This window comes from Pholis gunnellus, assembly GCF_910591455.1.
Source record: "Pholis gunnellus genome assembly, chromosome: 20".
In the NCBI taxonomy this organism is placed as follows: Eukaryota; Metazoa; Chordata; class Actinopteri; order Perciformes; family Pholidae; genus Pholis; species Pholis gunnellus.
In genome coordinates, this window is record NC_136547.1 from 1,010,671 (window position 1) to 1,036,369 (window position 25,699).

A 25,699-nucleotide genomic window follows, 5' to 3' on the forward strand; every position below is an offset into this window, starting at 1 on the left:
GTGTGGGAGAACTTGGGGCGATTGAACACCAAACGAGCTGCAGCTTTCTGGACAAGCTCCAGAGGTCTGATTGCCGACGCCGCGGCTCCGGCAAGTAGTCAGTTGCAGTAGTCCAGGCGGGAGATGACAAGAGCCTGGATTAGCACCTGCGCCGTCTCCTCAGTAAGGAAGGGGCGAATCCTCCTGATGTTGTTGAGGAGGAATCTGCAGGAGCGTGTAACCGATGAAATGTTTGCTGAGAACGACAGTTTGCTGAGAACGACGCAACAATGTGTGCCTCCACTTGAGTGTCACCGGGGGGAAATGACAAGACCAGCTGGGTATCATCGGCATAACAATGGTAAGAGAAGTCATGCGAACAGAACCCAGAGATGTTGTGTAGAGCGAGAAGTGAAGGGGGCCCAGAACTGAACCTTGTGGAACCCCCGTAGTCAGCACGTGTGGTTCCGACATGGCCCCCCTCCATGTCACCTGGTAGGATCGGCCTGTCCAGTAGGATGCAAACAGGGAGAGTGCAGAGCCTGAGACGCCCATCGCCTCGAGGGTGGAGAGGAGGATCTGGTGGTTCACCGTGTCAAATGCCGGAGACTAGTCCAGGAGAATCAGGACAGAGGAGAGAGAGTTAGCTCTCGCGGCGTGAAGCGACTCTGTCACCGCAAGGAGGGCTGTCTCTGTCGAGTGACCCACCTTGAACCCGGACTGGTGGGGGTCCAAGATGCTGTTCTGGTGGAGATAGGAAGACAGTTGGTTAAAGACAGCACGTTCAAGTGTTTGGGATAGCAAGGGTAGAAGAGAAACCGGTCTGAAGTTCTTGACATCAGACGGGTTAAGTGATGGTTTCATCAGAAGGGGGGTGACTCTGGCAGTCTTGAAAGCTGTGGGAATCACTATCAAGCTTTGTGGTAGCAGATTCCAAACTTTTGAGGGGCAGTGTAGCTCAGTAAATAACCATAAATGTAGACAATGTGAGCTGATTTGTGTTACTTGGGCCAGATATCCCTGCAGTAGAGATGAGGGAAATCCTCTGAATTTCGAATAGGTTTTTTGTTCCTCACTTCCTGGAATTTAGGATTGAGGGGAAATAGAATAGATTAGAGAATGAAAGAATTCAAGGGAATGTTCTCTCAAGTAGAGTAATATAAACATGTGAAGTTGGCTAATCAGCATTCATTCAGTTTGTTCAAGAGATCCTCTCTGTGTTTATGTGTGTGCTACTTACTCATCATGTAAAGCATGCATTGATACCTGGAAATAATCACTTACTAGCTATGATGCTCCCAATGACGGACTGCCAGGAAATAAACCTTCTCTTTCAAGAATGATGAAAACAATGGCATTAGCGCACTGTATGTGTAAGGGAGAGAGTTTGTATTGTTGAACTTGACATGAAACAACAAGTGTTGTGTGTGCTGTAGATGCTAGTAGGAAGTATTGAACAGTTTGATGTCAACAACACTGTTGTTGTTACTGTTAATTCATATGGGAATAGGAGACAGTGTATCCTTCTTACTTAGGCAGAAAAGCAGCTCTGACTTTGAGTTAAACAACTGTGTTGTGTAATGTCAGGTGGATTTATATTTGTGTCTGAAGTGTTTAGCTTAGACTAGCGTCAGCATTTCCTTCTGCTACAAAAACAAGCTTCAAAGCAAATGTATCAAATTATATATAAGAAAGAGAGATATAACATCTCTTTACCATCACACAAAATATTCACGCATTGATAAAAGACTTAATGATTTACGATGGTGTTTATAGTTGTGTATTTTTTATGTTTTTGGCTCATGCATTGTGTAAGTGACCAGAAGCTAAGACCAATAGAACAACTTTCCAATGAATCCAACATTTAGTCACTCACAACATTCAACTGTTGACATTATTCATAACAACATTGATATCTGATGTGCTTCCTGTTACGTTAGTACAGGGTATTCATGTTTTTGCAGGTTCCTTTTCATTCGGACAGATAACTGGGATTCTTGCACTGTTAGATTACACTTCTTTATGAAGTGTTTTTTTTTTTCTTGCTTTACCACCGACAGTTTTTTTCTGGGGCCTTTATTAATCTAAATTGCAGAGAGAACTATGTCTTTGAATATAGGTGTATTTATTTATAGAGAGAGGTTAGAGACAGGTCCTTGGTCCTAACTTTCCCTGTTTTATGAGTATATATCATATTTTAGTTAGACGCTTCCCTGTTTTCTGCTATGCCCCTGTTTTAATGGAAGAGAGATTTCAGGGGTGAAGAAGTCATCTGGTCTGCGGTGGAGTGAGCACATCAGTTTGTAGTAAATCCAAAGCCGCTGGGCGAGGCTTACAGGATCTGCAGCCATGTACGGTCAGCAGCTCCCCAAACAATAACAGGAAGGAAATAATGAGTGTGTATGCGTGAAGAGTGAATGGCAGATGTATGAGAAATAAACTATGGGCCAAAGCATGAAAGAGTATAGTCTTCCTGACTGAATTTACGGTACAGCTTCATTTGTTTCTACCTGATGTGTTGTGATTGGTATGGTGATATTCAAATGTAACTGATCATTGAGATCATTGAGATCATGCTCAAATGATCATGAGCATGATCAAATCATCATGTATTGGCAAAACTTCTAAAAGTGGTTGTTCCTTTAACCCCTATATTAATTATGCTAGGTAGCTTGATAGCCAAAAGGGGTGGGGGTGGTATTTAGGGTATACCAGCAGAGATCTTAAGGTGCTGGATGGTTTGTTGTAAGTGCTGACTCATTGTAAAGACTCTGGTTAGACAGTCCAGCCATGTAATGGAGTCCCACTTTTTTAGCAGTGTCTGTCCTAGTCTGAAGTCGAGGTATGATTCTCATCATCACTCGTTGCTGCACCTTCTTTTCTTTATCTTCCTCCTCACTGATAAGATGTTGTCTAGAAGGGTCTTCATCACTGATCTGTTGTTTTGTCAATGGTGGTTTGGGTGAATTGAATAACTGGTATGTGTGAGTTGGTTTTCTGTTCACCTTTATCTCTACATTTTTTATGCTTGTGTCATTTAACTCATGATTTCCACTGAGAAGCTGCAGAACAGTAGGGAGTTTCTCAAGTTATATAGGGTTGGACTAAATGTGTCTTATTGGGAAAGTACATTTAAATGTGTGAATTCCTCCAATGTCACCCTGAATGATCCAATGAATACTGCCGACTGACTTCATCACATTTTCACACATAATAGAATAATAGAAATCTCCAGCTTTCAACCACCTTATTTTTAAACTCCAAACGCTGAGTGGATTTCTACGTTTTTGTTCCCGCACACATGGAAAAGCATGGTAACAAAATTAGATTTTTAGAATTGGGTTTTGCCCACATTTGCAATGGTGAGTTTCAGGGCACAGCAGGGTCCCAGTGGAGAGCTGAACTTGTCAGCGACTTCTTAAAATAATCCCCATCCAAACCCTGACCTGATGGCCAGCTGGTGATTCTGTCACCTTGAAGGAGCATTTGGCGAGTTGCCCAACTTCAATCCGTCACTTCCTGTAACACCTTACTGAGCTGCTTCCTAAACGAATCATATTTGTAATGTATTTAACTGCAATAAACCCCTTTGTAGTTAATGGTGAAAAAAACTAAGGAGAGCTCCATAATGTAAACTAGCACATAGACAGAGAGCATAATATATCTAGTGCCTCCACAGGGGTCTCAACATGTGGACGGCTGAGCCGGCTGCTTGCAGCCAACGGTGCTAACAGCATAAGAGTGCAAACACAGGCAACAGTGCTGACAGAGCTAAGAGTGTTAACGTGGCTCTCCCAACAAAATCCTCAATAAACTCCAATATGTTCAGAACTCTAACACTCAACTGCTCACCTCCACCCGCCGCTATGAGCACATCACCTAAATTATGATACATGTAGTGTATTTAAGAAAAATTATTAAATTATAAAATAGCTATAACTTTGTGATTCTCTTTAGGCCAGCAGAGAAGGCTTTGTAGGCCCTGACGGCCCGCCACTGGTCAGACCACCAACCCACAAACAAACATTTACAATAAAGCTTCAGAAAAATCCACCCATCGATAATATTCCAACAAAAACGGTCTTGTTATATTACCAAAGGTCCAGACGATCCAATCCAGTAAAATATTTAGTCCAAAATACATTATTATGTCCATAAATACCCACGGACTGCTGTTGCATCATTTCAAATTATCTAACTATCTATAGATAACTATCTATGTATTTTCGAACATAACTCCAGTTCGCATGTAAACATTGATGATCTCTGTGTCTCAAAATGTTTAGATGGACACCTCATTTGACCTATTAGGAGCTTCCATGTCTTGTCTACAGCCTACAATAGCCAACGAGAGTCCGCGTTGAAGGAAAGTGCCTGCCCCTCTTCTTTCGTGTAAAGCTCGAGCCAATTGCAACCAATCATTCTGATGACTGACGCTTCGTATAGCCAATGAAATTTCGAAAATAACGATATACAGCAGTGGTCCCCAAACTACGGCCCGCGGGCCGGATGCGGCCCGCGTCCACATTTGGTCCGGCCCCCTGAACAATACCAGAGACGCATTATGATTTTTTTTCAGCATGATCGTCTGCGATATTGACGTTTAAAATACGGGCTCTGCTACATATCAAATCAAACGCTTCCTGAATCAGCCAACCACCAGGGGGCGAACGAGATGAGAGCTGTCATGCGCGCACCCTGTAGAAGTAGAAGAGTAGAAGAAGTAGAAGAGTAGAGATACGGGAGCTTGAAGGACGAGTACTTGTGCTTAATTTATTTACACGCCGGCATGTCATGTCTGTCACTACATGGTCGCGCGTTTTCAATTCCCCTGCTCTCTGTATCGCGCACGGCGGTGTTCCGCCCCGATCCGCGCACACGATGCAACAGTCGCTCACCTGCGAGTAGCACGCACGTAGCACCCCCCTCCCCCCCCATAATCGGGCCCTAGGTCAAACGATATGTTCAGTGATGTGGCCCTCACAGGAAAAAGTTTGGGGACCCCTGATATACAGCTTCAGGGGTTAGATTCAGAGGCAGAACACGGAAGTAATCTGCGTAACCTTGTGTCAGGTACCTATGTCCGTGCGTTAAATGCAAAGTAGGTTTTTAAGTTTTGGAGACTTTAGGAAAATAAATAATGGCGAAATAACTTATAGATTACTGTATTTAGACATAAATAAGCTTTAGATTGAATTATGAATGCACATTTGTACACAGTCTAGGTATGTTACCATGCCAGCCAGCCAGCGTTTCTCAGATTGGAGTGAGACGAGGAGAAAAGGTGATGTTGTGATCTTCGCAATAAAACATCTTTGATGTGACATGTCGAGTCTTGGCCAATCAGCGTTAAGATGTCTACAGTGTCTTCATTTCGCTCCGTTACAGTTTAAGTTACGTTAGTTTCCTTTATCGTTCAAACTTGCTGGGTTAAGTCAACGTCCACTGCATGTGAAACTTTAGCAACTGTTAATGTTCGTCATTATCGTGAATTAGGAGGAAAAAACGTAACATGATGAAACATGCAGCCCCCCCCGTGTTCCGGTTCAGTTCACGCGGTCACTCATTATCGTTAAACCGGAACACCGCCGGATCTGGTTGCAGGTTATTTTTTTTTAACTCAAAGTAGAATGAGACGATTTCGTGGTCATAATAACTTTTATGACCACAAAACATGAGGCCCAGATACTGATGAGATGATGTGGTCAAAGAGCTTCAGGGCAGGGCTGAGATGTGAGTGGAGCTGGGCCTGGATACAGGTGGAGGTCTAAACATACATGAGTACAGCTTCCCGCTGTCACACTGTTTTAAATATGTTGATACGGCAGGGTATGCTAAATGTAGCCTCTGTTCCAAGGAGATAAACTACAGCAACAAGGGCTCACATGCCCTCTCATCACACTGCCAGACACTGTTCACTGTGATGACCACAGCCAGAGTAGTTTATCATTTTAATTTAAATAATAGAACTTGATTGAATGCATATTAATTGCAAATAGAAGATAGGCCACAATCCTAACAGCTTTACAGTAACAGTGGAAGTTAATATGAAGCCATACAGTAACAGGGTTCAATGAAAACTAATCACTTTACTTTGTATAGGCGATGGTTCTCGCTACTCTTGCTATCTTTGTTTTTATTTTTTCCCCAGTAGAGCAGTGTTGCTCACTGATGTGTTTTAAAAAGGTTTTGGCCAATAAGGGAGCTCTATGGCAGAGCATGACATGAGAATATAAACTGTATCAGGGTTTGGAAACACACACACACACACACACACACACACACACACACACACGCAATACCAGTGGCGGGCCGTGCATTTTATACCTGGGCCTTCACTGCTGTCCTGCAGCTGAAACACAGCTACGGTTATTATTTGTTTCGTGTAAAAATGAAGCCAACAGCTACGGATACACTAACTGCAGAGAATACGCCGAGACTGCGTCTCCTCTCTTCTCTGACTGCAGCTGGGACTGCTGCGCAAGGCTTCTGTGAGAGTACCCGCCTGTGTGTGCTTTGGGGCGGTGGCGGAGGGGCTCACGGCAGCATCCGCTGCTCGTTCATTAGAGTGCAGAACGTACGTGCTTTCACGTCAGTCAAAACACCACAAAAGTCTCTAACAACACCACAAGTCGCAAGATTTGTCACTATTAGCTTTTGACAAAAAAAGTCGCCATGAGGGTTTGGAAAGTTGCCAGATTTAGCAAGAAAGTCGCCAAGTTGCCAACACTGGCACCGACTAAATATGTCCCCAGAGCAACATTGGACGTAACAATGGTTCCTATCACAAATTAATCCAAACAAAAATCCATCTTCATAAAACCAAGTTGTACAAATAACAATATGTAAACAAGCATATTAAAGCTACTGTAGATGTAAAAACAAAAGCAGTTCACTTACCAAAGCTGCTGTTCACTATTTAAAGACAAAGTCCATCCTCCTTTCTTTGTTAGTAAAGAGTTTAATCCCACGGTTGTTCAGTACATCCGTGTGTTTTAGTTCCAGTAAGAAGTCCTTCTCGATTCATGGACGCCAGTTAAGAGAGTCGAGCCTCCCCAGTTGTATTTCTTGAATAGGTTTTAATGTGTTTGAGGGCTGAAAATATCCGCTCGACAGAGGCAGCAGATTTTGGGATTGTCACCACCCAACATGTCAGGCTAGCCCACTGACCAATCACGTATGGCTAAGCCAGCTAGCATGCTCTGGCACGTCAAAGAATACGCCCAACATGTCAAACTAAAGATCTGATTGGTTGAAGACTATGACAATTAACAATATCATCCCCATTCACTCCTGAACCCTAAGCCTATTTTCAGGCCTCTGCTCAAAAATTGCATACCCATACTCGAGAGAGTGTAGATCTCTAATTACAAGGTCTATTTGAATACTTTTTTTATAACAGAAACACTTGTGAGATTTGTTGTTCAGATGGGTAAATATTGTGTATATGTTACTGGTTAATAGTAAATGAAGATGGCTCAAATTGAAAATTGTCAGGTTCGCCTGAAAAAAAAGCAATTTTATTGTTAATTTTTTTTCATGAGGCCCTGGCTAGCCTAAAACCTCTCCCAAATCATAACACAACAGGTCAGGAGTTTCTCTGCTAACTTTACTTTGATAAAGTAAAGAATAAAACAGTTATAGAGGTTTCAGTACAGAGAATTCAGTTGAGGTCATCATTTTGGAACCAGCTATTCCATTGTACTTTTATATACTATATATTTCACTTGTTTTATCAATACTATTGTTTAATACATCCAAATCCAGCAGTTTGGCATCAATTTGTGAGCCAGGGTCCTCTCAGAGCCTGTAAACCATGGATCCATTCTCGTCTGACTGCAGTCTTCATGTGTGTGAGTGATGCTTTCTGGGCCATTGATTGGTCAAATTCAGACTATGACACCTCTTTCGACACGTCAGAGTCTCAGGGAGACACTGGGCATAAGCTGGTGTTGATTGACAGAATCGTTAGCCAGTAAAAATCTAAAATTCGCCGCCCTGCGCCTCGCGTAAAATGGATTCGCTGAAAACTCAAATCCCTACCCCCCGGTCCCCCAGGCTTGTTTTACCCCCTTTTCACCAGGAAACAGTTAAAGAAACACCAGATATACATAGCAACACTGTAGCTTAGCTGGGAACGGATTATTGGACCTTTTTCTTCACGATTCTTCTCAAAGTAAAGAGCTTTCACACTTTTTTCTGCTGTTGAGTGGCTTGGTGTTGTGGTGCTTGTTTGCTTGTATCTCTGTAATGGTTTCACGGAGAGAAATTCTGATTCGTGGTCGAATTCTCTTGCTGTTAGACGTATTGGGCGGCCATGCTAGTTGTTAGCTCTTTGTTTGTAGCCTTCTCCGGAGTGCGAAGCTTGCCAACTCATGGCGAAAAATACATGATATTGTGGACAATCTTCTTAGTTAATTAGTATAATGGTGTATAATTGTATTTGCAGTGTGTAAAATGGTTTACATGATTAAGTTGCTCAGAATTTCTTTGTTAATTCGGTATATAGCATGTGTGTAGCATTAATAATATTTATTTATGAAAAGTCCATTCTACGACACAAAATGCATTCGCTCGGATCCGAGCGAACCCCAAATGGGGCTCGTTCGGGTCCTATTCTGCACAGGGATTCACTTGTGAGTCTGAAGGCTGGGGCCTCTGTTCTTACCTAGAGACACAGAGGTGAAGTCTGATTGGATAAAAGCTCTACTTAAAACAAGCTGCACTGGAAGCAAAGCAACAGAGGAAGACAGTAGCAATGTGCAGTGTGCAATGAGAAAATAAGATAATGGGAAAAATATTTTTATAAATTATAATACATGTAGTGTATTTAAGAAAAAATATAAAATTATAAAATAGCTATAACTTTGTGATTCTGTATAGGCCAGCAGAGAAGGCTTTGAAGGCCCTGACGGCCCGCCACTGCTCAATACTTATCACAAAAACTAGAACAGATTTCTTAAAGTACTTTGGTCTAATGTCTAATGATCTCTGTAACCCCCCCATCCCTGTTCCTGTTAGCAGGCCAAATGGATGAGGGCAGCCGGTCGAACAAGGCTGTCCAGTCACGCACTGCTAGTAGTGCCCTGCAGACAGCAACACACACATCTAATGAAAAAGTAACCATTACGCTTGGGTTACTGGCCTGACCACACACACTCATGGCAATGAGTATTGAATGTTTTCTGGGCAGACAAATTTGATTGACTATTATGGCTAACCCACATCGAGAACCCCAGGATGATTAAAAGCTACAGTCCTAACACACAATTCAATTCAATCTATTTTGTTGAGCCCAAAATCACAGATTTGTCTCAGAGGGCTTTACAATCTGTACACATACGACATCCTCTGTCCCGGGACCCTCACATCGGTACAGGAACAAATATCCTAAAAAAAATCTTTTAACAGGGAGAAAAAAAAGGAAGAAACCTTAGGGAGAGAGACAGAGGAGGATCCCTCTATCAGGATGGACAGAAGTGTGATAGAGAATGAACAACATAACAGAGTTACAACACATTCAATGCATATAACAGAAATGATTCATATGAGACTAGTAAGTATAATAATGATGGAAACATTACGACAAATAATAATAACAGCAGCAGTGGATATAGTAAAAGAATAATGATAATAAAAGCAGCAATTGTATTGGTAATAATAATAGCAATGTGACTAATAATAATAATGTAGTAGTGGGTTTCAGCAGGTCCACGGCAGGAGGCTGGACCAGGGTCCAGATATAACCACGATCCATGGAAACCTGTGAGAAGAAAAAGCACAAAGATTCTGGGGAAGGAGCAAAGTTAGTAATGTGCATTAATGAGGTGTTAATTCATACAGAATGAGAGAGAGAAGAGGAGAGAGGAGCTCAGTGTATCCTAGTAAGTCCCCCAGCAGTCTAGGCCTAAACAGGGGCTGGTCCAAGGCAAACCTGAGCCAGCCCTAACTCTAAACATGAGCCAGCTCTAACTATAAACCTGAACCAGCCCTAACTATAAACCTGAACCAGCCCTAACTATAAACCTGAGCCAGCCCTAACTATAAACCTGAGCCAGCCCTAACTATAAACCTGAGCCAGCCCTAACTACAAACCTGAGCCAGCCCTAACTATAAACCTGAGCCAGCCCTAACTACAAACCTGAGCCAGTCCTAACTATAAACCTGAGGCAGCCCGAACTACAAACCTGAGGCAGCCCGAACTACAAACCTGAGCCAGGCCTAACTATAAACCTGAGCCAGTCCTAACTATAAACCTGAGCCAGTCCTAACTATAAACCTGAGGCAGCCCGAACTACAAACCTGAAGCAGCCCGAACTACAAACCTGAGCCAGCCCTAACTATAAACCTGAACCAGCCCTAACTATAAACCTGAGCCAGCCCTAACTATAAACCTGAGCCAGCCCTAACTACAAACCTGAGCCAGTCCTAACTATAAACCTGAGGCAGCCCGAACTACAAACCTGAGGCAGCCCTAACTATAAACCTGAGCCAGCCCTAACTACAAACCTGAGCCAGCCCTAACTATAAACCTGAACCAGCCCTAACTATAAACCTGAGGCAGCCCTAACTACAAACCTGAGCCAGCCCTAACTATAAACCTGAGCCAGCCCTAACTACAAACCTGAGCCAGCCCTAACTATAAACCTGTGCCAGCCCTAACTATAAACCTGAGCCAGCCCTAACTATAAACCTGAGCCAGCCCTAACTATAAACCTGAACCAACCCTAACTATAAACCTGAGCCAGCCCTAACTATAAACCTGAGCCAGCCCTAACTACAAACCTGAGCCAGCCCTAACTATAAACCTGTGCCAGCCCTAACTATAAACCTGAGCCAGCCCTAACTATAAACCTGAGCCAGCCCTAACTATAAACCTGAGCCAGCCCTAACTATAAACCTGAGCCAGCCCTAACTATAAACCTGAACCAGCCCTAACTATAAACCTGAGCCAGCCCTAACTACAAACCTGAGCCAGCCCTAACTATAAACCCGAGCCAGCCCTAACTATAAACCTGAGCCAGCCCTAGCTATAAACCTGAACCAGCCCTAACTATAAACTTGAGCCAGCCCTAACTATAAACCTGAGGCAGCCCTAAGTACAAACCTGAACCAGCCCTAACTATAAACCTGAACCAGCCCTAACTATAAACCTGAACCAGCCCTAACTATAAGCGTTATCAAAGCGGAAAGTCTTAAGCCTACACTACCTAAGTGATGAGTGTGTCTGCCCCCTGAAACTGGAAGCTGGTTCCACAGAAGAGGAGCTTGATAGCTGAAGGCTCCCATCCTACTTTTTAAGACTCTAGTGACAAGTAACCCTGAATTTAGGGAGCGCAGCTCTCTAGTGGGGTAATATGGTACTATAAGCTCTTTAAGATATGATGGTGTCTGACCAATTAGGGCTTTGTAGGTGAGGAGAAGGATTTTAAATTCTACTCTAGATTTTACAGGGAGCCAGTGCAGAGAAGCTGATACAGGAGTAATATGATCTCTTTTCTTAGTTTTTGTTAGTACACATGCTGCAGCATTCTGGATCAACTGGAGAGATTTAAGAGACTTATTAGAGCAGCCTGATAATAAGGAAGTTCAGCTCTGTCTCCACTTTGTCTCTCTCTCTATCTTTGTCCCTGTCTCTGTCTCTCTCGCTCTCTGCCTGTTTCTGTCTTTGTCTCTGTCCCCGTCTCTCGGTCTCTGTATCTCTGTATCTCTCTCTCTCAGATGATACCAAATGTTGTCAATCGACCAACTCGCTAAACTTCAAGCATTAGGACATAAAAACCTTGATGACCTGCAACTACCTGATGTTAAACTCAGAAAAACTGAACTGAAGTTATTCTACTAGGAACACCTCCGAAATCAATTTTCTAATGATATAGTTTCTCTAGATGGCATTGCCCTGCACCATAAAGAATCTCCATGTTATCTTTGATCAGGATGAGTCCTTTAACTCCCACATAAAACGAATTTCAAAATCCTCAAATAAACTATTGTTATGTAGAAAGTCACACAACTGATATAAATCAGTGTTCTGTTCTGTGATCCTATCAGCCTCTGTCTGAACACACACATACTGTATTTCTCAAGGACAAGCTGATTAGCCAAGCGAGAGGCAAACAGTAAACTGTGATGACCTGGTGGCCTGTATGAAGCTGCTGCTGTTCAACAGATGACGCTGATTGCGTTTGTTCTCTGAGGATGATAGCAGAGCAGAGGCGGAGCCTTCTATTATCACTGTTACATCCCATAGTATATTGTTTAGTTGTCTCATCCTCATGGCAGGGCTTTACTGAATAAATCACATGAAAATTATATTTTCACCTCTCTCTGTGTTGAGTGGCTAATCCAAACAAACCTAAAGAAAAAAAGGTAAGGTGGGGAGTTGCCAACATACACCTTTCATAAAGCATGCACAGAAATATAGTTTGCTCAAAATAACTGAAAGGTCATTTATTAAGCCATAAACTCTGGTTGTTTTCCAGAAGATGTCAAACTTATCTTACAAAGGATTCAGAATTATTTTTGAAATGCAATGCTTGGAAAACTTTTACTCTCTCTCTTCATCAAAATCCCAAAGCTCGTAATATGGCTCCAACAGTACGGAAAGCAACAGTTAATCTCAGATTAGTATATCTCAAATATATATGACGATAGAACAAGTCATTGACTGTTGCTCAAAGTGTGTCAGGTAAAGACGTACTCTGCTGCTAGACTGCAGCTCTCAGTGTGCTCTCCCAACATTTTGTTCATGTTGCTCATGTGCTCACATTTAGTAGGTTTGTTTTTCAATTTAGGGACATTTTTAGTTCAAACTGGCTGAAGTTTGGTGCATTTTGTTAGGTGGTGCAGCTGTCTTCCTTGCACAGCTCTCTCTGTCTCTCTCCCTGTCTCTGTCTCTGTCTTTCCCTCTGTCTCTCTCCCTGTCTCTGTCTCTGTCTTTCTCTCTGTCTGTCTCTGTGTCTCTGTATCTGTCTCTTTGTCTCTCTCTTTCTCTGTAGCCCACATTCTGTACAGCCTATTCCCATTCAGCCATTATAAATGATTACTTGATTAATAATCAAGAAAACCGTTAAACTGTGTTATTTCCTCTGACAATAACTCTTATATCAAAATATCAGATATTGTGTATCGTTTTATTCATTATTGATTCAACACTGCAACTGCTTCAAACCCCTGATCCATGAGGGCACTGCATGTCAGTCGCTTATTTGACTAATTGCAATATTTTAGGTATTTTGCTCTACAAAAGTACAGTAAAGTACAATATGGACACTGGCAGGTTTTGCAGCATCGGCTGTTCTAGTGGAGCCGTGTATCCAAACCGAGCTATAAGACCTTCACTATCACCTACATCTGCTGAGGTGAAGCAGCAGCAACACATGAGTTCATCCAATTGATCAAATTGACACACAGGAAACCTGGAACCAACCAGTATACTCTGGTCTCTGGGCCTATGACGAAGCTGCCATGTCTGTCTGCTGTGTGCATTCTACTAGGAGGGAACAAGAAGGCATCAGTGTTCATAACAATGCATGTACACTGATGAAGGGAGGGCTGTAGTTGGTCAATAGGGGAAAAAAGCATGCCATGACTGTGTCGTTGTTGTACTGTAGGGCAATGTTGCACGTTTATCGTTGTATTGGTAATGTAGAAAGAGTTATGCCATAATGCAATTGCTGTTTGAGTTGGCATGCAGAGCAGTGCCTTGTTGGAGAATTCATGTGGCGTTCACCCCTCCATGCTGCTATAGACTCTCTGCACATGAATAAAGGCCAGTCGATACCTGGAGCACCTCCATCTCTCTACACAGCATCACACACCACCGGTCAGGGTGTCCTACACTGCCCCCACAAGGGCACAACCTGAAACCTCCACGGCCGCGATGAAGGCAGTGATGATAATGTTACAGTACATAGGGTTATGTGATGTGTAAGATGCTGCTGTTCGAGGTCAATACCTTCTTAGGAGCCAGGTATGGCCTGTGCCATTTTGTACACCCTTTTTTGTCACTTCCGGTAATTGAGTCACCTGGTGTTGAGGATAGCAATGGGGATATATGCTGTTCCGTAGTTTAGTTGGATGAATGGAAGGAGACGGGGTGAGAGAGGGAGTTTTATTTTTTTCTGACCGCTATTTACACTATTTACGCTATTTACACTACTATTATCACTATTATTATTTGATGCTGTTGATCGCTGTTGAGAAGGAGGAGAAAGTATTTTGAACGTTTATGAATGTTTGTTATCCACCACAAAACTCAGCCACTGGATCCGTGAATAATTGTCTGCCAGCGCGTCTGCAGGTTGGTCTCCCCTACTCAGCCTCTCTGTAACTCATTTTAAGTTGCCGATAGTCACCTACACCTTCAGTAAAATATCCTTACTGTTGCCCAACTGCATCTTATTGTGCGTTCTTTCATAGCTCTATATTCTCTTCCATTCCTATCTCCGTCTCCACGGTGATTTGTCACAACAGATACGTCCTCCATGGCAACAGCTGTTGGCGAGGCAGCCAATGGTGACACTTATGATGAGGTGTGACAGCATGTGTATTTTTAGCTCATCAGCCAGGTAGCCACAAACACTTGAGAGGATGTTTCTGTGATGGGAGGAAACACAAAGCCTCCTTTGTTCAAACCTCACAGAATGGAATAATATATTCAGGATATATGAACATATGAAATCTCGAGCTATAACGTTGCAACTGTGGTTTGTAATCATTTGAATAGGAAAAACAGCTTCAGATTGGTTGTAAGGAATTCAAATAACATTTGTTGATTATCTGTTGTCATTCATTGCATGAGCCAACCTGACTCAGTCAGTCTACATCATACCCATTCTTATTTAGTTTACCAAATGGCCAAAAGCCATGCAAAACAATGGCTACCATCCTGTCTGTCACCCTTGGCATTTCAATGAGGGAGGTTGCTGATCCACTGAGGTTTTTTTCTGATTAATGATGTCTGTTCAATAGAAAGACAATATTTCAGAAAAAAGCTGTTTTCGCACTTTTTAAACTATTTAGGAATAGTTCCTATTAAGAATCTTAAGAAGCACTGTCTTGCTGCAGAGAGGTTGTCAGAAGATGGGATGATGTCACAGGCTGAGTTCTTGGTTTCTTCGCTCTGGTTATTTCACAGCACAGTAACATGCAGTGACTGCGTGTCTACCCCTACCCAGTGCTCAGCTGCACTGTCACTGTGTCTGTCTCCCAGCTGATTGTCCTGACAGCCAATGAGAGTAAGGACACAGCCATAGATCAGAGTCTGCCTGTCTCTGTTTGAGGTCATAATGATAATGATATTTATGATTCCATTTAAAAGCCCCCTCTACAGCTACCAATCATTATATCTATAGCTTATACAGCTTATTATCCACCCTCTATGGACCAACGTACATTTATAACAAATACCACACATATTAAGGTAATCAGCGTTGCATATGTGTCTGACCAAAATACCAAAAAAAGAAATGATTCATTTAAATTATTTTTTACAGTTTTTAAAGTGTTTTTGTTTGGAATATGTATAATAAGCATATCCTTTAGTTATCGCTACTGAGAATTTAACAAACATTAAAAAAAAGAAAAAAACATGACGTAGATAGGTTTGCAGTTTTCAAGAAGTATATTTCAAATTGCATCTATTACACACATGAAGATAAAGTTGTGAACACCGGCTGAATATCTTTCATCAGAATCATTATAACTGTATTATAACTGCTACTGTGTAAAGGGAATACTGCTGTTAAAAAGAAACTTATTTGTGTAAAGTGTTTGCAAACCAAATGTTATTGCACTTTTGTTCATATAGCAGTACTTTTAAAATAAAAGTGCGCAATACACTACTTTTGAATTCATTATTGAATTTTGCGCATAACAATAAAAAAAATCATGCGATTAATCGCGATTAAAAATGTTAATCGTTGCCCAGCACTAATTATTTATTGTTTTAAATATCAAAAGTAATTCTGACCAGCTCAAACTCTCAGGGATTCAAGTCACATCATAAAAAATAGGGAAAAGCACAAACTCCACACTTTGATACATGGCTTAAAATTGTGTTGTTTTTTTTGTCATATTGGATGCTAAGGACTCTGCAGCTATGGATAAAGTTTATGATTATCATGATTTTTTTTTTCAACCCAGAGAATTTTGTCCCACCGACACATTATTGCCTCTGTCAGTTACTGTCCCATGTTATTGGGACTCTTAAAAAGACAGGCTGTTCTTGTCTTCAACCATACAGTTAGTACTGAATTATGTATTTGTGACAGTGGCGGGCCGTGCATTTTATACCTGGGCCTTCACTGCTGAAATACCACCTTATAACCACATGATGGCGCCACAGCTAGGGTTATTATTTGTTTCTTGGGCTGTAACTGTATAACATTACGTTTTTGTATTAAACTGTTCGTACGAGGCTTACAAACCGAACAATACATTTGAATAATACTAGTGCATTTTATAAAATACAGAAGCTTAAATTGTAGGAAATATAATGTTTTCTGCGCTCACGTAGGAGGCAGCGGTCTGTGTGACCTCTGAACCGGAACCAAAACAGCTGAGTCCGCAAGTGTTCCAGGAGGCTAGGCTAACTAGCTTAACGGCAAAACAACAGCAGCAACACACATTCTGCTACACACTCAAGGGCCATTCAGATATTAGATGTAAAAAACGAACCAGTTGACTTACCAAATGCTGATCACATCCGCTTTTCTTTGTTAACAAAGAGTTTAATCCCACGGTTAAATCCCAACTCACAAATACGTTTATCCTCCTTCAGCCATTAATTGATAAAAAACAAAGCTAGGTAAAAAAAAAAAAAGAATCTACACCAAGCAAAATGCCAAGAATATCATAATTTCATTCATATCTTTCAATATGAACTCTTAAGACTCTACTAAGCCTCTGCTGTAAGTTTCGTTTCACGACAGTCACGTGCTCGCCCACTGACCAATCACAGCACACGCTGAATCTCAGAGCTGCAGTAATGCTGACGTAGCTATAGGCCTGCAAACCGCTCTGGCGTGTCACAGAATGTTAAACTAAAGATCTGATTGGTTGAAGACTATGACAATCAACAATATTGTGCCCATTCACTTCAACTGCACATGGAGGCACTGGTGAGTCTGCAGGCCTGGGGCCTCTATTCTTACCTAGAGACACAGAGGTGAAATCTGATTGGATAAAAGCTCTACTTAAAGCAAGCTGCACTGGAAGCAGAGCAACTGAGGAACACAGTCGCTGTGCAATGAGAAAATAAGATAATGGGAAAAATATTTTTATCAGAAACAGAATCAGATCAGAATCAGAACCGTTTATTGCCATGGAAGTTTGCACCAACAAGGAATTTGACGTGGCGGGTGGTGCGTAACATTTAACAATAAACAAAACATTAAAACAATCAACAACAGTCAACACAGTGCAAGTTATGAAATTTACAATAAAATATAATATATAAAATAAAGTGCGCAACAAAACAAAACAGATACAGGACTGTAAGACAAGTGAGTGTAAGTGAAACGTTAAAAGTATCGGGTGTGTTTAAATAGATGTGAAGTTTAAATAGATGTGCAGGGGAGTGGCCAGAAGGAATTATCCTGGGGTTGACAGAGTCAGTGGGGGACCCGGGCTCTGTTAATGAGCCCGACTGCAGACGGGAAGAAGCTGTTCATGTGGCGTGAGGTCTTGGTCCTGATGGACCTCAGCCTCCTGCCAGATGGAAGGGGCATGAACAGTTTGTGTCCAGGGTGAGAGGGGTCGGCTACAATCTTCCTAGCTCGCTTCAGGGTCCTTGAAGCGAACAAGACCTGGAGGGACGGCAGATTGCAGCCAATCACCCTCTCAGCAGAGCGAATGATGCGCTGCAGCCTGCACTGGAGGTCCTGGGATATTATGGAGCCCAGGAAGCGGAAAGACTCCACAGAGTCGACGGGGGAGTCACACACAGTGATGGGGGCTGGTGGGGCTGCGTTCTTCCTGAAATCCACAACCATCTCCACTGTCTTTAGAGCATTGAGCTCTAGGTTGTTCAGGCCGCACCAGGTCACCAGATGTTCAATCTCCCACCTGTCGGCAGACTCATCTCCGCCAGAGATGAGTCCAATGAGGGTGGTGTCATCTGCAAACTTAAGGAGCTTGACGGACTGGTGACTGGAGGTGCAGCTGTTGGTATACAGGAAAAATGATGATACATGTAGTGTATTTAAGAAAAATTATTAAATTATAAAATAGCTATAACTTTGTGATTCTGTTTAGGCCAGCAGAGAAGGCTTTGCAGGCCCTGACGGCCCGCCACTGATTTGTGAATATACTTTATGTATGTGTGTGTATGGCATTGAACCCCGACCTGCTTATGAAGAATTGGTTAAACACCCACAGTTTCAGGCTGGGTCAAAAACTCAACACGTGTGTTAACCACACTGTCTGATGTTTTTGTCCCTGTCTCAGCGGTGGTTGTCCCTGACGGGGCATCAGAGAAGGCAGGCCTTGGGGACGAGCTCGGCAGTGAAGAGGATCTGCTGTATGAAGAGTTTCGCAGCTCTGGACATCGTTTTGGACACCCGGGAGGAGGCGGAGGAGAGCAGCTGGCCATCAATGAGGTAGGCAGCATGGAGGTGTGGTCTAAATTTCACCAGGGTTATGGTTAGAAGCACCGTGATTGGCCCAGAAGAAGTTCTTTTCGATCGAAGATTTCGAAAGCAACTTCATGCAGAATTATTACGTGAATGTATCATATTTCAAATGATTCTATATTTGCGCATGCGATATTGGCTTTTTGGTTTCTGCTGCCATGTTTAATGTTTTTAAGAGCACCTCGAAATGTGTTATTGTTTAGGTTTGAGCTGTGATATGGTTTAGATACAAAACTGGTTTGGTGCAGATTCACATAAACCAGGTCTGGGATCTTCAACCAGGAGATTTTGAGTGTCACTTCACACACTTATTTCCTGCATTATGGTACAATTGACAATTGAAAATAAAAAAATATAATGGAACATAATGCAATAAGGCTCACAGGCATTCAGTAATGCTTTCAGATAGTTCTACTCCTCAACTCTATCAACTCTTCTCAATTAATGTTATCTCAAAATTCTCAATTAATATTATCTCTCTGAGTCAACTTACATGTAGTCATGATTTACGCTTCCCTCCTCTTTTGTGTCTCTAACCTCTTTAAATGTGCATGTGGAACCTTTTTACCTCAATAATGATTCATTTGAATTGATTTATAAATTGTGTTTCAACAATATTTCTGCTCTTTAAAAAATTCTCTGCACATTCAAAACATTTCCCATATATCTGTTTGAAAAATAATATTTTGAAAAAACAGTAAGAATAAAGTCATAATATTTCAAAAGAAAATCGACCCTATAAAACAAAATCACTTCTGATCAGGTATAATTTTCACCATTGTGTGGCTTATGTTATTGTCCACATGAATGTTAACTTCACCACCTCTAACATGTCATAAACAATCAAACCAGTAGTTCGAACCCCTGGAGCTCAGACGAGAGGCCACTGACGATGATGAAGTGATCATCATCGGTTGTAGAAATCCAACATCAAATAGAGCAGTGGTTCCCAAACTGGGGGGCGCAGTGGAACTACACGGGGGGGGGGGGGGGGCACGGCTTCATCAGCAACCCGCACACACCGTTAAAACAATCTAAAATAAAATTATAACAAATACAATTGCAAACAACTTGTAAAGATAGGGCACTATATCATATGGTTGCACCTAAGAAATACAAATAAAATATAAATTAATCAAGCGGAACCAACGTGACATGCGCTGTGTTCCAACCGTGCCCGCCAGAGCGGCTCATGTTGCAGACCGACTAGCGGCAAAACCAGAGAGAGAGAGAGAGAGACACACACACACACACAGCGACACAAAGAGAGCGAGACAGACACGGAGCGACACAAAGAGAAAGAAAAAAAGATAAGAGATAGGAAGGAAGCGATGTACCAAGATGGACAGATTTGTGACTGATATAAAGTGCAAATCAGATGGCAATCTGTTACAGCTGTAACAAGCGACGCGACCACCACAACAACGGCACAAAAAAAGGTAAAAGCAAGAAAATATAACGAGGCGTATCTGTCCCTGGGCTTTACAAGCACTATGGTCGGCCAAGAAGAGAGACCCCAGTGTGTTGTGTGTCCTAAAATACTGGCGGCAGACAGTATGAAGCCCAACTTACCACTAAATTGAAAAGACACTTGGAAACCCACCCCGATCATGTGAACAAGCACCTTGAGTTTTTAAAAAATAAATTGGAATACTGTCATGCCCAGCAAAGTCACTTTGTAAAAGCTGCATCTGTCCCTGTGAAAGCACAGAAATATACGTTGTTTGCACAGAAATTAAGTTAATTCTATTTACAAATGAATATGTCAGAAAGCCATTTACATGTAGGAATAGGAATTTGCCTATGGATAGGAATGTGATCTATGCAGAGAAAGCACTCAGTAACTTGCACATCTTGCACATCTTGTCTTTGATCAGTCATTATTCTATATGTAGGATTTTTTATTTTCTTGCACACTAATTCAGTTTGAAAAACCTACTGTTAAATGGGGAAATGTAAGTTGTTGCACTGATTCTAGCTTCAATTTTAACATTTTAAGTTCATTTTAAATATATTCAAGAATGTAATGCAATTAATACAAACAAATTACTAGAATATCACTGCATTAGTGATATTGTTGGATAGAAGAAAACTGTTGAACATAAAAAAGGCATACCCAAACCGTCCCCATTAAAACTGAATAAATGCAATTAAATTGAGTCGAGAAAGCAAACCCTTTTATGTTTTTACATCATCAATCACTGCAGGTAGTTTGGAAAGAGTTGCTTGTAGTGACCAGTAACAGCAGGCACCTGTTTGTAATGTAATAATAATGTTGTTCCCACTGATTCATTTTGACATTCATTTCAGTCTTCACATTAGACGGAATGAAAATAACCAGTCCGGTCTTGATTTGGTGATTTTAAAACCATTTATTCTGTCTGCCTTGTGGTGTAGTAGTCTGTCACTGGATCCAGATGTGAAATCAGTTATTCTTCTCCCTCTTTCAGCTGCATTTGGTCTATTCTGTTGGGTTGGTTGATAGTGACAGATCGACAGCCAATCAAAATGGGTATCCAGGCAACGCTGCAAATCAACCAGTTTTCAAACAGACCGGTGCTTTGCTGCCATCCTGTGGGTCAGCATGGGAAATGTTTATTGAAATGCAACATGATCTATCATCAAAGGATATGCTTCACATGCTTTCAACAAAGACCCTGACCAACAATAATTATATTAATTAAAATTAGTATGCGGGTGTCCAAACAGGCCTCATGTATCTTATTCCTCTGGGCCAAAGAACTCAATTTGTTGTAAAAGAAAAAAGAAAAGAAAAGAAAAACGATAAGTTTACATTCTTTTAACATTTTAAAAAGAAGTTTAACAGTTTTTTTCTTGGAACAATTGTTCCAAATGTCCGCACTGCAAATAGATCACTTACTAACGCAACCTTTCCTACAAAGGGAACGTTTTCGAACGTTTGTGTCGATGTCCAATCAGTTCACCCTAACTATTACCCCAACTAAGATGTGAAAATATGGTGGCTCTACACACATTTTCACATCTTACACAATTTTTTCTGTTTGATACGTTACTAGTTTGCAAAAACACGTGAAAAAATAAGGACATTTTTCAATGGCATCGCGCTCCACAGCTACTGCACCTGAAGTAGTACTCTGTAGTTCTTCAGTGCCTCCAACGACGTCACTGTCACATCACTGGATAAAGGAAGACCAGATTTTGCAGCTGCACCCCAGAGACATAGAGAACATCTGCAAGAACTACAAGTATTTTTCACACTATGTGTATTAAAAAGAAAATAGTACCCAACTACTTCCTCCTGTTTGAGTAGCATTTGACAAAAACTACAGTGGCCAGAGGACTGAAACTTTTTTTCTAAATGGAACAATATTTGTGTTTTTACATTTGTTATCCTCAGTAGGAAGAAACTGTCCAGGTATATCAGGGTAGCAAAGGGCATTTATGCATGGAAAATCAACTCACGGACGCAAATAACATGTGTCCATTACTAACTACAAGGCCGCCCCACACAGCTGTGACAGCGATGCCTTCCTACCGGAGGCAATTAATGATTACTATGCACACATCAAAGCCGTGAATGACACACCCACCAGAAAGACTGCACACACCCCGATGACCAATGACTGCTCCGCCAAATATGACTCCAGTCATCATATTATTCATTATTCATAGATAAAACAACACGAGTGGACCTCATCAGCAACTATGAGACAGAGGCGAGGTGGAATGGCTGGCTCTCTGGTGTCAAGATAACAACCTGTCTCTCAACCTTCGATGACAAGACAGAGATGGCCTCAGGAAGGCCCACGCTGCCCACCTCCCTCTTCTCATGAACAGATGGAGCAAGTCAGGAGTAGCAGGTTTATTGGTGTGCAGATTGCTGATGACCTCAACTGGTCATGCAACTGCACCCCCCTCACCAAGAAGGCACAACAGTGTCTTCAATGCCTCCACCGTATGAGTCCATCATTGGGACCTCTCTCTGCTCCACGGACCATGGTACGGAGTGTGGCTGCAGAGGTGCCGGTTCACCTCCTGGGCACTGAACCACTACCTTCTGCTGCAGCACATTGTTTGTATGTACTGTACTGCACTGTACACAGATGGATGCAAATAAAGCCTCTCTTATCTATACCTGTTTCTGTAATTCATATTTATTTGTTTCTTTCTTTTGTGTCTGCGATCAAATTTGATATCAATCTGTTATTTGCTAGATCAGTTAAAATGTACGGTATATGTGAATGCAGCAAATAGCACTCAACCTTAAACCACTGCATATGTTTGCATACAAAAAGACATATACACACTATTTCCCTTGAGATCCATCCATTATTCTGCATGGCCTCCACCGTACCCCTCCCTCTGTCCCTCGCATCCTAACACCCCACCCCCCACCCACACAGGGGTTGCTAGGGCCCTGCCTCAACTACTCTGGTATCCAGGATACGTTGAACACACTCTGCATCCTGATTGGCTGCCAGCTAGGCAAGGGTGGGCACACAGAAAAGAAAGGAAAGGAAGGGGAAAAAAGAAAAGAGGGTGCTCCTGGTTGTTAGATGGATGGCTGAGGCCACACAGCTCCAGGCAGAGCACCGAGCTCCATTTTAGCAGGAATTCTTAACGGAGAGAAAACGTGGGCTGAGACGGAGGATAGAAGAGGACAAAAGAACCAGAGAAAGAACAAATGGCCAGTTGGATTAAGAGGTAGAAACATCTGAGTAAATGTAGGCGAGAGAGAGAAGAACGAGCCGGAAAAACAAAGGGACGGACGGATAAAAAGGAGAGGGAGGGAAAGACGAGCTGGCATGAGCACGAGCCAGAGAGATGCAGCATCCTGTCCTCCGTCTTTTATCCTGACAGCCGACCGAGAGATAGAGAAGAGGAGGCAATAGAAGGTAGAAAGAGAGGGCAGGTGCCTGTTCCTAAAAGAGGAGAAAGGGAGTAAAGGAGGACAGGGGTGTTGGGGAGGGGGGCTGGGGTGCTCAGCACGTAGGCTAACACACAAGTAGCTTCACTGCGTGCAGATTCACACACACGCTGACCCAGCCTCCACTGGCAGGCCGGGGCGACGCTGGGCATCGGCAAGGTGGCAGGAGAAGCAGAGAAGGCGACCGCCGGAGCAGAGCGGAGGAGGAGAGCGGCACCAGAGGACGACGACGGAGATAGTCGAGCAGGAGGACAAGGTGACGCGGTGTGGTGTGGAGGCTCGGCGCTGAGGGAGAGACGACGGGGGAGGGGCAGCGGTGCTGAGGAGGAGGAAGAGGAGGAAGCCACAGGACTAATGGCTCGCGGCAGCGGCTCAGGGAGGTGGAGCAGGCAGAGGTTGGGATTCTTTAGCACCATGCTGCGCTGCAACCTCCCCCCAGAGACACAGAAGGTGGTGGTATTCCTCATCATGATGCTGCTCATCATCATCAATGTGGTGCTGATGTTCCTGCTGGCCTTCCAGTAGAACACACACACAGACCAACACCCTCTCACACAAACACACACACATACACACACATCCATTCTGGATGGAAGAAAAGACCAGATAAACTAATACAGAGAGGGACCGAGGAGCAGAGGAGGACAGAGCGGGGCTGCTGGGATTGATGGGTGTCCAACATGGCAGAAGCAGAACACAGGTACAACCCGGAGGAGAAGGAAGATCATTTTGTGTGAGAATGGATGAATTGTGTGTCATCAGAAACATGAACATGTAAACGAGAGGGTTTGCTGTATATGAGAGATGGACCCTGTACAGGGTGTGTTCATCACTTTTTTTTCTTCTCATACCTCTATTAATAAGTATTAATGCAGATGGTTTGATTTGTCCGGTCTCTGTGTTCAGTCTCTAGTCTATCTTTTACTATTTCTCAAAAAATTCCATGAATCAACAATACTGTCTGACTTCCCTACCCTGTCTGTGGCTCCTATGCCCAAACCCATTGGTTCCTACTAGTTACGTAAATATATAAAAACCTCTCATAAAGATATAGTTTCATTTAAGAATAAAGCTCAGCAATTTCCTTAAACAGCTGGACAATGTAGTTTTAAACTAACGTCACTCAAACTGCAGGAAATAGTACATTTGTTGGGGACTATTTTAAGCAGCAGGAAGAATGTTGAACTTTGATATACACACAATACTTTTAGTCATACATTGTTGTAGGTTCTGCACATGGAATTTGTTGACTGACAGTAATAGACTGAGAAATACAGAATATTGCCAACCTTACCATAACCATAAACACACGACTTGGCAGTTTCAACAAAACTGAATAGACAGGGTTGGTTTGAAATGATCACTAATTTAATGCCATATATTATAATATGATATTAATATAATATATTTAAAATATCAACTTGTTATGACATGACTGCATTTACCATTTTAGTCACCATAGTACCCCCCCTCCCATATTTAATTATCAACTGGCATTCATTCATTTGTGTACTATCTTTCCTCTTGAGGTTTTACAGTATTGCAGTACTACTTGTTATACTTGCTGTTGTACTTGCTACTTTACACTAGCCACTGAGAATTCTTGATCTAGTGTCCCAGTGTTCTTTATTTTCTTGTAACATTCACTAAAACCTCACACCTCTGACACAGGTATTTGTTGTTGTCAATGAATTTTCCAAGATTACATGTAGGTAATGTAGCAACAGGTCTGACAGTTTAGCTAAATGAGGGCTCTAACATTGTTGTGGGGCTAGTCTCCAGGTGTTCTCACAGTGGGCTGCTTTAACACTTGGTAGATAAAACATTGATTTCTACTACGTGACTCGTCTTTCCCTCTCTTCTCTCTCACACCTGTCGTAATGCTCCACATGTTCAGTATACAGTAGTAATGTCACTGGAGATGGTATTACTGGAGAACAAGAAGCAGTCACGTTAAAATCCAAAACAATATCAATCGCCCACCTCTCTTAAAATTGTCTTTGCTCCAGGTCAACCCTTTTTATTGGATGATAAGATGCAGCTTCTTAAATGTGAAATAAAGAGGCAATTTGTATGTTCTGTAGCCTTGGTACAAAATTACGTGATCATTAAAAAACAAATGTTGGGGGGCCTTTAGCCAAAACTGAAGCCTAAGCTGGTAGAGAAAAGTGAATAT

At 42.2% G+C, this 25,699-nt stretch overlaps 1 protein-coding gene across 1 annotated transcript in view; it reads left to right on the forward strand.

Moving 5' to 3' along the window:
• Window positions 1-25,699, forward strand: part of arhgef4 (Rho guanine nucleotide exchange factor (GEF) 4) — a gene marked incomplete at both ends in the record, with an annotated part of 76,779 nt that overhangs the window by 18,376 nt on the left and 32,704 nt on the right. Inside the window, one exon of the mRNA XM_079181526.1 lies at window positions 18,430-18,581. Within this exon, the coding sequence (XP_079037652.1) occupies window positions 18,430-18,581 (152 nt within the window). The remainder of the gene's footprint in view (window positions 1-18,429; window positions 18,582-25,699) is intronic.